A 15,083-nucleotide genomic window follows, 5' to 3' on the forward strand; every position below is an offset into this window, starting at 1 on the left:
CTCTAAAATAACAATAATACACTTAAAAAGTCTAAAAAACAAGAACCCCAATATATAAAAAACATACATACAGTCATATCATACACAGAAAACTACATAGGCAGGGGGAGATGTTTCAGTTCCCCCACGCTTGATGACAAAGGTGGGTTTTAAGGAGTTTATGAAAGGCAAGGAGGGTGGGGGCAGTTCTAATCTAATGGAGGGAGCTGATTCCAGAGGGTCGGAGCCGCCACAGAGAAGGCTCTTCCTCTGGGTCCCGCCAAACGACATTGTTTTAGTTGACGGGACCCGGGAGGAGGCCAACTCTGTGTGGACCTAACCGTGTCGCTGAGATTCGTGCGGCAGAAGGCGGTCTCGGAGATACCCTGGTCCGGTGCCATGGGGAGAGGGGGGGAGTTTCTCCCTGTGCAAAGGGGCTCCTCAGTCCCAGAGCTGCCCCTACGGGGAGGAGGAGGGAAGCCCTTCTCGGTAGCATTCACAAAACCAAAGGCAGGCTTCCTTGTGTCTTCCTGAGCTGAGAACCCCAAAGAAGCAAAACAATAAATAAACACCCAAACGTGTGGTTTTAACCTCCCCTTATCGCTGCTCTGCAAGGGGGGGCCTGGGAGAAGGGCGGTGGTGCAACCTGTTGTGTGTGGTGGGCAGCTTGGATCCCCTTGAAATGAGGATGGGCAGCTTCTCTAGATTTCTGCTACCTTTCCTAGATATGCCCATGTCTCGTCAACACTCCACAGCCTGCACTGGCTGCTGATCAGTTTCCGGTCACAATTCAAAATATTGGTTATGACCTATTAAAGCCCTTCATGGCATTGGACCAGAATACCTCCGGGACCGCCTTCTATCGCAGAAATCCCAGCGGCCAATTAGGTCCACAGAGTTGGCTTTCTCCAGGTCCCGTCGACCAAACAATGTCTTCTAGCAGGACCCAGAGGAAGAGCCTTCTCTGTGGCAGCCCCGGCCCTCTGGAATCAACTCCGCCCAGAGATTAGGACTTGCCCCCACTCTCCTTGCCTTTCGTAAACTCCTGAAAACCCACCTATGTCGCCAGGCATGAGGAAATTGATATACCCCTCGGTTGTTTCGCTTTATGTATTATTTGTTTGGATTGCATGATTGTTCTTAATAAGGGTTTTAATATTGGATTTGTATATTGTATTGTTTGTTGTGAGCTGCTCCGAGTCCTCGGAGAGGGGGCGGCATACAAATCTAATAAGTTGTTGTTGTTGTTGTTGTTGTTATTATTATTATTATTATTATCCTCCTCCTTTCCCAACCGCAGGAAATACTTGCGGGATGCGGATCGCCAGGTCCTTGCCCAGCGCGCCTTTGTTCTCACCGTGATGGTGCTGGAGGGACATGTGCATGAGCTCACCGAGGTAAGTCTTGCCGCGCCGCCTGTGATGCAGACTCCTGGACGTTCAGCCCACTAACTCTGTTTGCCTTGAAGGTCTCCGAAGAGCCAAGCGGCCGGGGACTGCGACGGTTTGGAGGCAAGGATGACCACGGGCGTCTTTCACAAGGCCAGTGCAGAGGAGGGCCAGGAAGCCCTGCCCCACAAGGCAGCCTCGTCCAGCAGGCTGCCCTACGGCACGGAAGATGCGGGCCCAGGAGGAGGGCCGGGACCAACCTCTCGCTACCATGGAGTCGGACGAGGGCAGGCCGGGGAAAGACCATAAAGGAAGCGCCTCCACCGGGCCCTGCCGAGCCCATGGAGTGCGACCCCTTTGCCGCTGAGCCTGAAAAAATGGGAGGCCTCCCCTCTGTCTCCTGAGCCTGCCCAAGCGCCCTCTGCCCGGGACCGGCAAGGACAGGGGCCCCTGAGAGCCGCAGCACAGCCGAGCTGTCACTGGAGGACTTGAGCATCAGCTCTAAGCACCAGCGGCTGGAGGCCGGAAAGGGCCAGGTCGGCCCCACCGAGGAGCCCGGCCAGAAGCCCAGCCGGAAGAGGAAGCTGGCTGGGGACACGGAGTCCGGGAAGACCCTCCTCCTGGACGCCTACCGCGTGTGGCAGCAAGGGCAGAAGGTCATGACCTACGACCTGGGCAAGATCGAGAAGATCATGTCTGAGACCTACATGCTCATCAAGCAAGTGAGTCAAAGGCTTGGGGGGTGGGCCTTGTAGTTCCCTCCGGACGTTTATTTAATGAATTGATCTGTCGCCAGGCATGGGGAAATTGATATACCCCTTACCTGTCTTGGTTTATGTATGGTCTGTTTGGGTTGTATGATTGTTTGTTAATAAGGGTTTATAAAACTGTTTTAATATTGGATTTGTATATGATGTATTTATTTATTTATTTAATTTATTTATTTATTTATTTATTTTGTCTAATAGACAATGAAGGTAATAGAAGACACCTTTGAGGAAATAGAATTAGAGAAAGAATAGAAGAGAGAGTACAGTGATCCCCCGGGTATTGCGATCCCGATCATTGTGAACGGCTATATGGCGATTTTTCAACCCGGAAGTCAAAACACCATCTGCGCATGCGCGCCCTTTTTTCTATGGCCACGCATGCGTAGATGGCGCCGGGCAGATCAGCTGCTGGGCGGCTTCCCTGGGTCTTCCCCCTCTTGCTGGCGGGAGGGCGAGCGGCGGGCATCAGCGAGGAGTTTCCCCACCGCCCACGCAAACTCCTCGCTGCCGCCCGCCCTTCGCCCGCCCACGCCGTTCGCTCGCGCCCGCTTCCCAGCTGAGTCCTGAAGCGAATTGGCTTCAGGACTCAGCTGGGAAGCGGCACGAGTGAGCGGCGCGAGCGAACGGCTTGTCCGCCGCCTGCCTGCCCGCCGCCCACCCTTCGCCCGCCCACGCCGTTCGCTCGCGCCGCTTCCCAGCTGAGTCCTGAAGCAAATTGGCTTCAGGACTCAGCTGGGAAGCGGCAGCGAGCGAGCGGCGCGAGTGAACCGCTTGTCCGCCGCCTGCCTGCCCGCGGCTCGCCCGCCCTTCGCCCCGCCCACACGCCGTTCGCTCGCGCCGCTTCCCAGCTGAGTCCTGAAGCGAATTGGCTTCAGGACTCAGCTGGGAAGCGGCGCGAGCGAGGAGCGGCTGTGGGGGCGGGCGAAGGGCGGGCGGAGCGGCAGCGAGGAGTTTGCGTGGGCGGTGGGGAAACCCCAGCGCCACTTCCCAGCTGAGTCCCCTTCCCAGGAACCCCAATCTTCGGCTCCTCGCTAGCGCTGCGGAAGTAAAAACACCATCTGCGCATGCGCAGATGGTGTTTTTACTTCCGCAGCGCTACTTCGCGAAAAACCGATCATTGCGAGGGGTCCTGGAACGGAACCCTCGCAATGATCGGGGGACCACTGTATAGGGTAAAATAATCAATGAGAGAATAGAAGATAGGTATTGCCTGTTGTGAGCCGCTCTGAGTCCTCGGAGAGGGGCAGCATACAAATCTAATTTATTATTATTATTATTGTTGTTGTTGTTGTTGTTGTTGTTGTTATTAATTATTATGTCAATACAACACAGCAAACGAGATCACTATGCTGGATTTCGTATTTCATCACCAGTCGGGCACTTCCCAAGCACCTAGGACTGAGTGATGTAGCGGCGAATTATGTTTGCCGATCCCAGTAAAGTGGCCTTTTGCAATTGACGGATGGAGTTTTTGTCAATTCCGATGGTTTTCAAATGTCTGTTGAGATCCTTTGTCGCTGCGCCCAACGTGCCAAGTACCACTGGGACCACTTTCACTGGCTTATGCCAGAGTCATTGCAGCTCGATTTTTAGATCTTCGTATTTCACTAATTTCTCTAGCTGCTTCTCCTCAATTCTGCTGTTTCCTGGGATTGCGATGTCTATTATTATTATTATTATTATTATTATTATTATTATTATTATTATTATTATTATTACATGCCGCCCAATCCCGAAGGACTCAGGGCAGCTTACAACAATGTAAATTACAAATAACCATAAAAAGAAGTCAAGAACAAAACAGACTAAATTCTGAAGCCCTAATCAAAACTGATTCGTGCACGTGGTCAAGCTGGTGGTTGATTGAGCGCCCCCAAGGACGGGGGAGGGGAGGGAAGCAGCTGCGGTAGAGGCCTTGCTCTCTCTGCCCACTAATTTCACCCCAGGGGGCTTCACAAAAACATAGGCTTAAAATCATCCTTAAATAAAACAAGCAAAGCACCGTCCCAACGGAAACAAAAATCATTCCAGAACGGAAGCCAGGACACCAGCCATGAGAGAGGGGTGGGGGTGTCTCAGAAGCAAGCCCTTTCTTTCCGTCAAGAGAAACACCACCACCCCGGGCCCCCAGGGGTAACCTGCCCGGCCCCTCTTAGGAGGGAACTCCACCAGGCGGGGTGGCCGAGACTTGTCCTGGGGGATCTTGAGCAGGAGGGCTGAAGGTATTTTAGATTAGATTTAGATTAGATTTATTGGATTTATATGCCGCCCCTCTCTGAAAACTCGGGGCAGCTCACAACAATAATAAAAAACAGTACACAATAACAAATCCAATGCCCACCAATCTAATTACAATTTAAAATTAGTAATTTCATAAAACAATCCCAATATATATAAAAAACAGGCACACAGTCAATCAATCAACAAAACAACATGGGCAAGGGGGAGGTGTTTTAGTTCCCCCATGCCTGAAGGCAGAGGTGGGTCTTAAGGAGTTTACGAAAGGCAGAGAGGGTGGGGGCAATCCTAATCTCAGGGGGGAGCTGGTTCCAGAGGGTCGGGGCCCCCACAGAGAAGGCTCTTCCCCTGGGTCCCGCCAGACGACATTGTTTAGTCGACGGGACCCGAAGAAGGCCGACTCTGTGGGACCTAACCGGTTGCTGGGATTCGTGCGGCAGGAGGCGGTCCCGAAGACCGGGAATGTCGTCTGGCGGGTTCCAGGGGACGAGCCTTCTCTGTGGCGGCCCCGGCCCTCTGGAATCAACTCCCCCCAGAGATTAGGACTGCCCCCATCCTCCTTGCCTTTCGTAAACTCTTGAAAACCCACCTATGTCGCCAGGCATGGAGAAATTGATATACCCTTAGCTGTCTCAGTTTATGTATGGTTTGCTTGGGTTGTATGATTCTTTTTTAATAAGGGTTTTTAAAACTGTTTCTTTTTAATAAACTTTTATTAATTTTACATAAAAATCATATACAAACACTTAACATGTAGTAGGGGTTACAATTACCCCTCTCATCTTAGAAGTTAATTTTTAATACAGAAAAAGAATATATTCTTAATTCATTAAATCAACATATTAATCTAAGTGAAAACTGTTTTAACATTGGATTTGTATATGATGTTTTACTAGTTGTGAGCCACTCTGAGTCCTCAAAGAGGGGCGGCATACAAATCTAATAAATTATTATCATTATTATTATTATTATTATCATCATCATCATCATCATCATCATTATTATTATTATTATTCGTCTCCTTTGGCTCCTAACGTGATTTCTGCCCGCAGGTTGACGAAGCGGCCGCTCTCGAACAGGCCGTCAAGTTTTGCCAAGTGCACATTGGCGCTGCTGCCCAAAAACAGGTGAGTCCCCGGCTGGCCTCAGCCAGTGTGAGAGCCGCTCTGTGGCTGTTGCTGGGAGCCCAGGGAAGGAGGGGACGGCCGTGGAGAGCACCTCTGCCGGGCTTCAGCTCGGCCCTTCCCTTCCCTCTGCACCGGCACGGTCGGTTTGCCCTGCGGTGGTGCAGCCAGAGTCAGGGCAGCGCATGAGCCCCGGATCCTCCCTGAGGGGGCCCAGCATGCCGGCTGCAGACAGTGCCATTCGCGGAAGAGCCACGGCTCCTTTGCGTCTTCAGGGGTGTTTTGGTGGAGAGCCAAGTAGGCTTTTGGACTGGCTGTCCGGCAACCTCTGAGGGTCAGACGTGACCGGGCTTCTTCTCATCCCTGGATTCAGCCTAAGGCCGCGTTATATTGGCACCCTTACATCCTTTGTGGGGGTTCCTTGTTTCTAAACCGCTCTTGGAGCAGCCGGGTCTTGAAGTGAGCTGCTTTTCCTCCCCAAGAAAAGCCCTGGGATATTTTTATTGGCGCTCCGAAAGGGCGGGGAAGGGAGGGGCTCCGGGAAGCGTCTTGGCCACACTCCAAGGCCCTTGACTGCCGGTTAGCGCCTGCGCAAAAGCGTCCCAGGCGGATGGGTGAAGCCTCCCGCTGCTGGTGCTGCCGGTTCCAAGAACTGGTCCAAATCGGGAGCAGCCCACCACTGCCGCGCTCCCTGGAAGGCGAGTGGCCCTTTGGGAAGCCTCCCGAGAGAGAAGGCTGCTCTCGTTTTTCCGAGGGGGGGGGGATTTTTGTTCATAGCCACCCCTCCCAAAAGGAAAAGGCAAACTCTGTGCTTGGATTTTGGAAGCTGGGTTTTTAGCCGGAAACCCATAGAGGCCTTTAAGGTCAAGGGGGCAGCTGGGGGGGTGCAGTTTAGAAGTTCACCCAGTAGAATTTGCCCGTGGGGTGGAGTTGGACACTGCAGGCAGTTATGAAACCCCCCCCCCCAATTGCCCTGCCTTTCTTTTTGCTCTCTCTTCTAGTCAGCGGGAGATGCTCCAGCCACCCCAAAGCACCCCAGAGACAGCAGGGACCCCCTCTTGGCTGCTGCCCCGAAGTCTCTGACACCCCCAGTGGGGACAGCGGCAGATGGCCCCTCCTCGATTGCAGAAGCTCCGCCCAGACCGGCTGACCAGCAGACCAAGCCCAAGGCAGCCTCGCCTTCCTCCTCCTCCTCCTCCTCTTCTTCTTCCACCACTGGTGGTCTCCTCCTGCCCCCACAGGAGCCGGCTGGGGTGGAGAACACCAAGGAGGGGCCTCCTCCGTCCAGCCCCAAACCCGGTGAGTTTTTCTCCTGTGCTTTGTGCCTGCTTGGTCTCCGGCCCCCTTGCAGAGTCTCTTCCTGCGGTTGGTGGCTGGAGGGGGAGGGGTGGTTGGGGGACTCGATTGATCCAGAATTGACTCCTTCAAAGCAGTCAAGAGGCTCCCTTTGCATCGAGTGTGAAAACTACCCAGCTGAATTCCAAGCATAGCAATAAATGTGTGCAAGAGAGCGTGAATGGCAGTTTACACCTGCAAGAGTAACCCTGCCCCGGGTCTCTCTCTCTGCACAGACAAAGCAGTGGAGGAGAGCAGAGTGGGGCCCCTCCTGGCGGGACTGCAGCCAGAACCCCCCCGTTGCCAGCAGATGAAAATGGCTGCCGTCCACCCCTCTTCCGGTCTGCCACCCTGGCAGGGGGAGCCAGAGTCATCAGGACAGGTGGGGGGTCCAGGTGAGCAAAGCCCTTTGGGGTTCGGGGGGGTCTGCTGGGTGCCAATGGTGAGACCACACTTGGAGTGCTGTGTTCAGTTTTGGTCACTGCACCTCTAGAAGGATAGAATGGAACTGGGAAAGGTGCAAAAAAGGGGCAACAAGTAGGGTCAAGGAAATGGAGCCCCTCCCTTATGAAACCAGGTTGCAGCGCCTTGGTCTCTTCAGCCTTGAAAGACGGCGTTTAAGGGGTGACTTGATCGAAGGGTATAAAATCACACATGGGATAGAAAAGGTGGATAGGGAAAAAATCTTTTCTCTATCAACCAATACTAGGACGAGGGGGCCCTCCCTAAAGCTCATAGGTAAGAAAGTGAGGACAAATGAAGGGAAATATTTCTTCACCCAGAGTCATTGGTTTATGGAATTCACTTCCAGAAGAGGTCGTGACAGCTGTCAGCCTTGATAGCTTCAAGGCAGGATTAGACAGATTCATGGATGCCAAGTGTATCTCTGGTAATTGAAACAGATGTCCATGTGCTGCCTTTATGTTGGTTGAGGCAGGCAGGATTCCCTTGGGTCCCATTTGTTGGGGGTCAGGGGAAAGGGAGGGTCTTGCCTTCTTTTTCTGCTCAAGATCCCCATGGACAATTGGTAGCCCACTGTGAGACACAGAATGCTGCACTCGATGGGCTTTGGCCTGATTCAGCAGGGCTCTTCTTAGGTTCTTATGTGGCCCTGTTCTTGCGCTCTGCCCCCCAGGCCTCAAAAGGAGGCTGAAAGAGCCCCCCTACCCCCCCCCCCATGCCTGGGGCTCACTTCTGTTTCTGCTTTGGGGGGGGGGGCTTGTCTTAGCCTCCAGTTCCAAGGCAGAAGTCCTCCCGGCCGATGGGCAGCCCCTGGGGAGGCAGGCCAGCAAGGCCGGCAGCAGCCGCGTGAAGCCCCGCCCCTTGCCCGCTGTACCGAAGCTCTTCATCCCTTCTTCGTCTGCGTCCAAGTTCCCGCCTGAGATCACTGTCACCCCGCCAACCCCCACCCTCCTGTCCCCCAAGGGCAGCATCTCGGAGGAGACCAAGCAAAAGCTAAAGGTGCGAGTGGGTCCTTGGGGGCGGGATGGGGGGGAAATGGACCCTCTGAACGGGGTGTGTGTGGCAACTGGTTTCTCCCCTCTCCGCCCCCCCCATTCCTGCTCTGTGCCTCTATTTCCCCCACCCGGAGGGGGTCCTCTGGGGGTCAGAGGGCCTGTTTCTGGTGGTGGTGGTGGGGTTGGACTAATAACTGACCCCCACCCTTCCTTCTTCGGCAACAGTCCGCCATCCTTTCGGCCCAGTCGGCAGCCAATGTGAAGAAGGAGAACCTCTGCCAGCCGGCGCTGGAGGTGGTCGAGACGTCCAGCCAGGAGTCTTCCCTGGAGAGCGACTCCGAGGAGGAGGAAGAGGAGGAAGAAGAAGAAGAGGAGGAGGACAATGACTGCATGGACATCTGAAGGCACCGGGGCTGCAAGGTGGGGGAGGGCGAGAGGGTGATGGACGTGCCTGCCCCTCGCCCAGAGAGCCCCCCTTCGCTTGCCTCTGCCACGGCTGCTTCCAGCCCCTCCCCCAGGATTGTGCCCCCCCTCACACACCGCCTGCCTCCCCTGGGCCAGTGAACGCTGCTGCTGCAACCCTAGGCATGCTGGCCCTGGCCGGGGTGGGCGAGGAGGGAAGGGACCTTCAGCTACAGCCGAGCAGGGCCAAGAGGCAGCTGTGCCCCCCACCCCACACCCTCTGCCCTTCACCCTCCCCTACTTCTCTCGCTGTTGCCTGAAAAGAGCCCCCCCCTCCTCCTCCCAGGCCGAGCTCCTGCCGCTGCTGGCCGTTTGCATGCAGAAGCCTGGGTCAGCCGGGGGCATCGCGGACGGAGGAACGGAATGGTCTCCAGCACCATTTTGATAATGTCTGTTTTTTACAGAACGATGCAAAAAGTGTACAATGCTTTGTTTTTTTAAGCCGCTGTGGGAAGATTGGTCATATTTATAGGGGAGACAATAAAGAAGACCAAGAATTTTTCTACCGGATGTTGTAATTTGTAGCATAATCAATGCAAAATCCTTTTGCAGGAACCAGGAGGGTGTGTCACTCCAGCCTACGTGGAGTTTATTGGGCCGGGTTTCAGTCGGCTGGGGGAGCCATTGTGTAAAGGGTCCAATACAGAGCTTTGTATTTGTATAAATGCACATTTTTTTTCTAATAAAGTCAAAGCATGTCTGCCCTGCGCCTCCCGATTCTATCCGCAAGCTGAAATTTAGGCCAGGGGTATCAGATGTGTCAGATGCTGCCCACGGCTACTCTAGCGAAGGGGGGAAGGGGGCGGAATCACAATAGGCCACACGAGGCCAATGTGTCGCCATGAGTTTGAAACCCCTGACCTAGGCCCTCCAGCAGTCTTTGTGCACCTTCTGTAATAATAATAATAATTTATTAGATTTGTATGCCACCCCTCTCCAAGGACTCGGAGCGGCTCACAACAGGGCAATACACAATATACAAATCCAATAGTTAAAAACAATTTTAAAAACCCTTATAAAAATATTCATGCAACTCAAACAAACCATACATAAATTATACTAGCTAAGGGGTATATTAATTTACCCATGCCTGGCCACATAGATGAGTTTTCAGAAGTTTACGAAAGGCAAGGAGGGTGGGGGCAGTCCGAATCTCCGGGGGGAGTTGGTTCCAGGGGGCTGGGGCCACCACAGAGAAGGCTCATTTATTTATTTATTTATTTATTTATTTATTTATTTATTTATTTATTTATTTATTTATTTATTTATTTATTTATTTATTTATTTATTTATTTATTTATTTATTTATTTATTTATTTATTTATTTGTATAAATATCTATCTATCTTCCCCTGGGCCCCAGCAGATGACATTGTTTAGTGACGGGACCTGGAGAAGGCCGACTCTGTGGGACCTAATCGGTCGCTTGGATTCGTGCAGCAGAAGGCGGTTCCAGAGATATTCTGGCCTGTAGCCCTTCTGCGGCCCTACCAGGCTGGGGACCCAGGCTGCCTCCTCCTGGGCTTGGCCTTTTCTCCCTAATCGAGGGGCCAGTTTCCGCCTGGCTGCTCTGGTTCTTCCCATGAATGCCAAGGAGCACTTCGGGGTTTTGAAGACAATGCAAGAGAATCATACACTCACAGATTTTGAAAAACCGATTCACTGCATTTGGGCTCCTGTAGGAGGAAAGCCTGATGCATAATTGTTCTCCTATCTTAGGAGAATGGATGGAATGCTAAGAGTTTGTTCCCTCTTTAAAATGGGATGTTCAAGTCTATTTCTGAGTAGAAAAGCAAAACAAACACGACAGAATTGATTCATGTCTGGCATTTGAGCCACTGGACAGTGGGCTGACAGATTTTCTGTGTGGTTTATCCTGGATAAACAAGCAAACCAGCATAGAAACATAGAAGACTGATGGCAGAAAAAGACCTCGTGGTCCATCTAATCTGCCCTTATACTATTTCCTGTATTTTATCTTAAGATGGATCTATGTTTATCCCAGGCATGTTTAAATTCAGTTACTGTGGATTTACCAACCACGTCTGCTGGAATTTTGTTCCAAGGATCTACCACTCTTTCAGTAAAATAATATTTTCTCATGTTGCCTTTGATCTTTCCCCCAACTAACTTCAGATTGTGTCCCTTTGTTCTTGTGTTCACTTTCCTATTAAAAACACTTCCCTCCTGAACCTTATTTTACCCTTTAACATATTTAAATGTTTCGATCATGTCCCCCCTTTTCCTTCTGTCCTCCAGACTATACAGATTGAGTTCATTAAAGTCTTTCCTGATACGTTTTATGCTTAAGACCTTCCACAATTCTTGTAGCCCGTCTTTGAACCCGTTCAATTTTGTCAATATCTTTTTGTAGGTGAGGTCTCCAGAACTGGATTGAGGCTGCATTTTAATGGTCTTGTCATGGGATCTAGATTCTTAATTCTTTTATTTTGGGGGCTGTTTCTGCTGAAGAAGCAATAGTAAAATAACCACGTATAATTTCAGGTTAAAGGTGGCCTGATAAGTCCACTAGCAACATTTCTAAGGGGATCCCTGCTGGAATACTTTCATGGTTGTTAAGCAAATAAACCTTGTTTCATTGGGCTCCCTGTAAATGCCTCTGCGCTCCTGTTAGATGGGCAACGAGAAAGACCTGAGCATGAAAGGGCTCAATTAGACGCCAGGGAATCATCTCCTGGGCTAAGTACCTCTTAAGAAAACTCACATTAAAGGGAGACGGGCTACCAATACGCACCACATCGATAGGTATTGAGCAAATTAAAAGCTTTTTTCTTACCCACATTAGTTCCCTTTGCTATTTAAAAACAAAAAACTAATTGGAAAAACTAAGCACTCCAGCGGGGGAGCAGCCACAGGGAAGTAAGAAATTGTTTCCACAGCAATTCTCATTTTTGTTTTATTTATTTATTTATTGGATTTATATTTGTATGCCGTCCTGAGTCTTCAGAGAGGGAAGGCATACAAATCTAATAAATTATTATTATAATAAATTATTATTAATTATTATTAATAGATTATTAAATCTAATAAATTATTATACAAATCTAATAAATTATTATTATTATTATTATTATTATTATTATTATTATTATGTCAATACAACACAGCAAACGAGATCACTATGCTGGATTTCGTATTTCATCACCAGTCAGGCGCTTCCCAAGCACCTAGGACTGCGTGATATTATTATTATTATTATTATTATTATTATTATTATTATTATTATTATTATTATTATATACATGGGGTGGCTTACAACATATAAAAAACAATGAGAGCATCCTAATCCAATTAAATTTAAACAAATTTTTAAAACCCCAATAATATTAAAATCAATCTTTACCATACACACAACAAACATACATTTTTTCATCGGCCAGGGGGCTGGGGTCTAATAGCCCCAACCCTAGTGGCATAGATGAGACTTAAGACCAGACCTGGGCAAGGGGCAGGCGGCAACTGGCTCGCCCGCTATCTGTGACCAGTCTGGATGTCGGGGTCTGCTCCAATGCCAGGATGAAAGGGCTCACCGCGTCTGCCGGGACTCCTCCGGTTCCGGTCTGCTCATGAATCACGAGGAAAGGAGGAACCGGAGGAGTCCCGGCAGATGCGGTGAGCCCTTTCCTCGCACTGGAGCGGACCCCGACCTCCTACCAAGAGCGACCAAGCACAGAAACCACACAAACACTCCAGCGCAGTGACTGTGGTGCACCGTGTTGCTGTAAAGCAAACAATTAGGGGTCTGTAGAGTGGGTCTGGGTGTTTAGGTCAGGCCAGGGTCTGGGTCCTTACAGTATTGGGTGGAACTGAGTAAATTATATTAGTCCGGCCCTCTAAAACCATCCCAATTTCTCATGCGGCCCCATGGCAAGATTAATTAAAGAGCCAGGGTGGCGCAGCAGGTAGAGTGCAGTACTGCAGGCCACTGAAGCTGACTATAGATCTATAGGTCAGCGGTTCAAATCTCATCACCGGCTCAAGGTTGACTCAGCCTTCCATCCTTCCGAGGTGGGTAAAATGAGGACCCGGATTGTGGGGACAATAGGCTGGCTCTGTTAAAAAGTGCTATTGCTAACAGGTTGTAAGCCGCCCTGAATCTAAGGAGAAGGGTGGCATAAAAATTGAATAAGTAAATAAATAAATAATTGCCCACCCCTGCTTAAGACTCTTGTAGAAGGTGAGGAGGGTGGAGGCCGCACAGATCTCTGGGGGGGGGGGAGCTGATTCCAGAGGACCGGGAATTTTCACAAAACAGTTATGAAAGGAAGTCGGCAGCAACGGCGCAGGAGAGGCCCAGCCTGCAACTGATCTGATCGGGCCTGCCATGCACATTTATTTATTTATTTGATTTTTTAAATGCCGCCCTTCTCCTTAGAATCAGGGCGGCTTACAACATGTTAGCGATAGCACTTCTTTTCAACAGAGCCAGCCTATCGCCCCCGACAATCCAAGTCCTCATTTGACCCACCTCAGAAGGATGGAAGGCTGAGTCAACCTTGAGCCGGTGATGAGATTTGAACCGCTGACCTACAGATCTACAGTCAGCTTTAGTGGCCTGAAGTATAGCGCTCTACCTGCTGCGCCACCCCCGCACATGCCATACCCAGGCAAATCACATGGGAGGGGAGGGGGGGAGAAGGGGGAGCCCATCCCTTTCTCTTTGGATCAAGCCAGCTTGCCTATTCTGGGTGGGGGCCGTATGGGGAAAACGGGGGGGGGGGGCTCTCTCAAGCTCAGCTCTCCCCTCCCCCCCGCCCAAGAGCTCCACACCTTAGGAAGCAGCCAATGAAGGGCTTCCATACAGGCCTTGAGGGCAGTGTTTCCCAACCGTGGCAACTTGAAGATATTTGGACTTCAACTTCCAGAATTCCCCAACCACCGTTTGCTGGCTGGGGAATTCTGGGAGTTGAATTCCAAATATCTTCAAGTTGCCAAGTTTGGGAAACGCTGCCTTAGGGGACAAAACAGTGTCTTTAAGTGGATCGTCACGGCTCCCTTAAGTGGAACAATAAAGCAAAGCTAAATTGACCACTGGGTGCAATTAAAAACTCAATGAAGCTGTGGAATTGATTGATTGATTGGATTTATAGTCGGTGAAGCAGTGGAAGTGATGTGCCTGTATCTGAAGGCTGTGGGGGTCTGACCCAGCCCCCACAAGACAGAGTGGCTGTGGGTTCTGCCTCCCATGGAAAACGTCCATCTGTCCGTCCATTACTCAGGGGGGGGACATCTGACTACCTCAGAGAGGGTCCACAACTTGGGCGTCCTTTTCGATCCACAGTTGACTGTGGACCATCATCTTTTGGCTGTGGCAAGGGGGCGTTTGCCCAGGTTCACCTGGTGCACCAGTGGTGGCCCCATTTGGACAGGGAGTCTTTGCTCACAGTCACTCATGCCCTCATCACATATAAACATAGGAGATTGATGGCAGAAAAAGACCTCCTGGTCCATCTAGTCTGCCCTTACACTATTTTTTGTATTTTATCTTAGGATGGATCTATGTTTATCCCAGGCATGTTTACATTCAGTTCCTGTGGATTTACTGACCCCGTCTGCTGGAAGTTTGTTCCAAGCATCTACTACTCTTTCAGTCAAATAATATTTTATCATATTGCTTCTGATCTTTCCCCCTGCTAACCCCAGATTGTGCCCCCTCGTTCTTGTGTTTCCTATTGAAAACAGTTCCCTCCTGAACCTTATTTAACCCTTTAACATATTTAAATGTTTCGATCATGTCCCCCCTTTCCCTTTAGTCCTCCAGACTATCACCTCGAGGTTCGACTACTGCAATGCTCTCTACATGGGGCTACCTTTGAAGAGTGTTCGGAAACTACAAATTGTGCAGAATGCAGCCGTGAGAGCAGTCATAGGCCTCCCTAGACATGCCCGTATTTCTCCAACACTCCATGGATTGCATTGGTTGCTCGTTGGTTTCAAAGTGTTGGTAATGACCCATAAAGCCCTACATGGCATCGGAGCAGAATACCTCCTAGATCGCCTTCTGCCACATGAATCCCAACAACCGGTCAGGTCCTACAGAGTCGGCCTTCTCCAGGTCCTGTCAACCAGACAATGTCGCATGGTGGGGCCTAGGGGTAAAGCCTTCTCTGTGGAGGCCCCGGCCCTCTGGAATCAGCTCCCTCCTGAGATTTGCACTGCCCCCACCCTCCTCGCCTTCTGCAAAAGTCTTAAGACTCACTTATGTCACCAGGCTTGGGGCCAATGCATGTTGTATGATTGAATCGGTAGGATTATTTTTAAATATTCGAGTTTTAGATTGTAATTTTAAATTTAATTAGATTTGCCTTCT

At 50.5% G+C, this 15,083-nt stretch overlaps 1 protein-coding gene across 1 annotated transcript in view; it reads left to right on the forward strand.

Moving 5' to 3' along the window:
* The window catches only part of CABIN1 (calcineurin binding protein 1), a 65,572-nt gene extending 56,116 nt beyond the window's left edge, over window positions 1–9,456 (forward strand). Inside the window, 11 exon segments of the mRNA XM_070762503.1 lie at window positions 1,280–1,385; window positions 1,458–1,601; window positions 1,603–1,659; window positions 1,661–1,747; window positions 1,749–1,796; window positions 1,799–2,089; window positions 5,428–5,502; window positions 6,501–6,798; window positions 7,071–7,229; window positions 8,063–8,295; window positions 8,517–9,456. Coding sequence (XP_070618604.1) covers window positions 1,280–1,385; window positions 1,458–1,601; window positions 1,603–1,659; window positions 1,661–1,747; window positions 1,749–1,796; window positions 1,799–2,089; window positions 5,428–5,502; window positions 6,501–6,798; window positions 7,071–7,229; window positions 8,063–8,295; window positions 8,517–8,693 — 1,675 coding nt within the window. The 3' untranslated portion in view covers window positions 8,694–9,456.
* The last annotated feature ends 5,627 nt before the right edge of the window (window positions 9,457–15,083 follow it).

Source organism: Erythrolamprus reginae, chromosome 10, assembly GCF_031021105.1.
Source record: "Erythrolamprus reginae isolate rEryReg1 chromosome 10, rEryReg1.hap1, whole genome shotgun sequence".
Classification (NCBI taxonomy): Eukaryota; Metazoa; Chordata; class Lepidosauria; order Squamata; family Dipsadidae; genus Erythrolamprus; species Erythrolamprus reginae.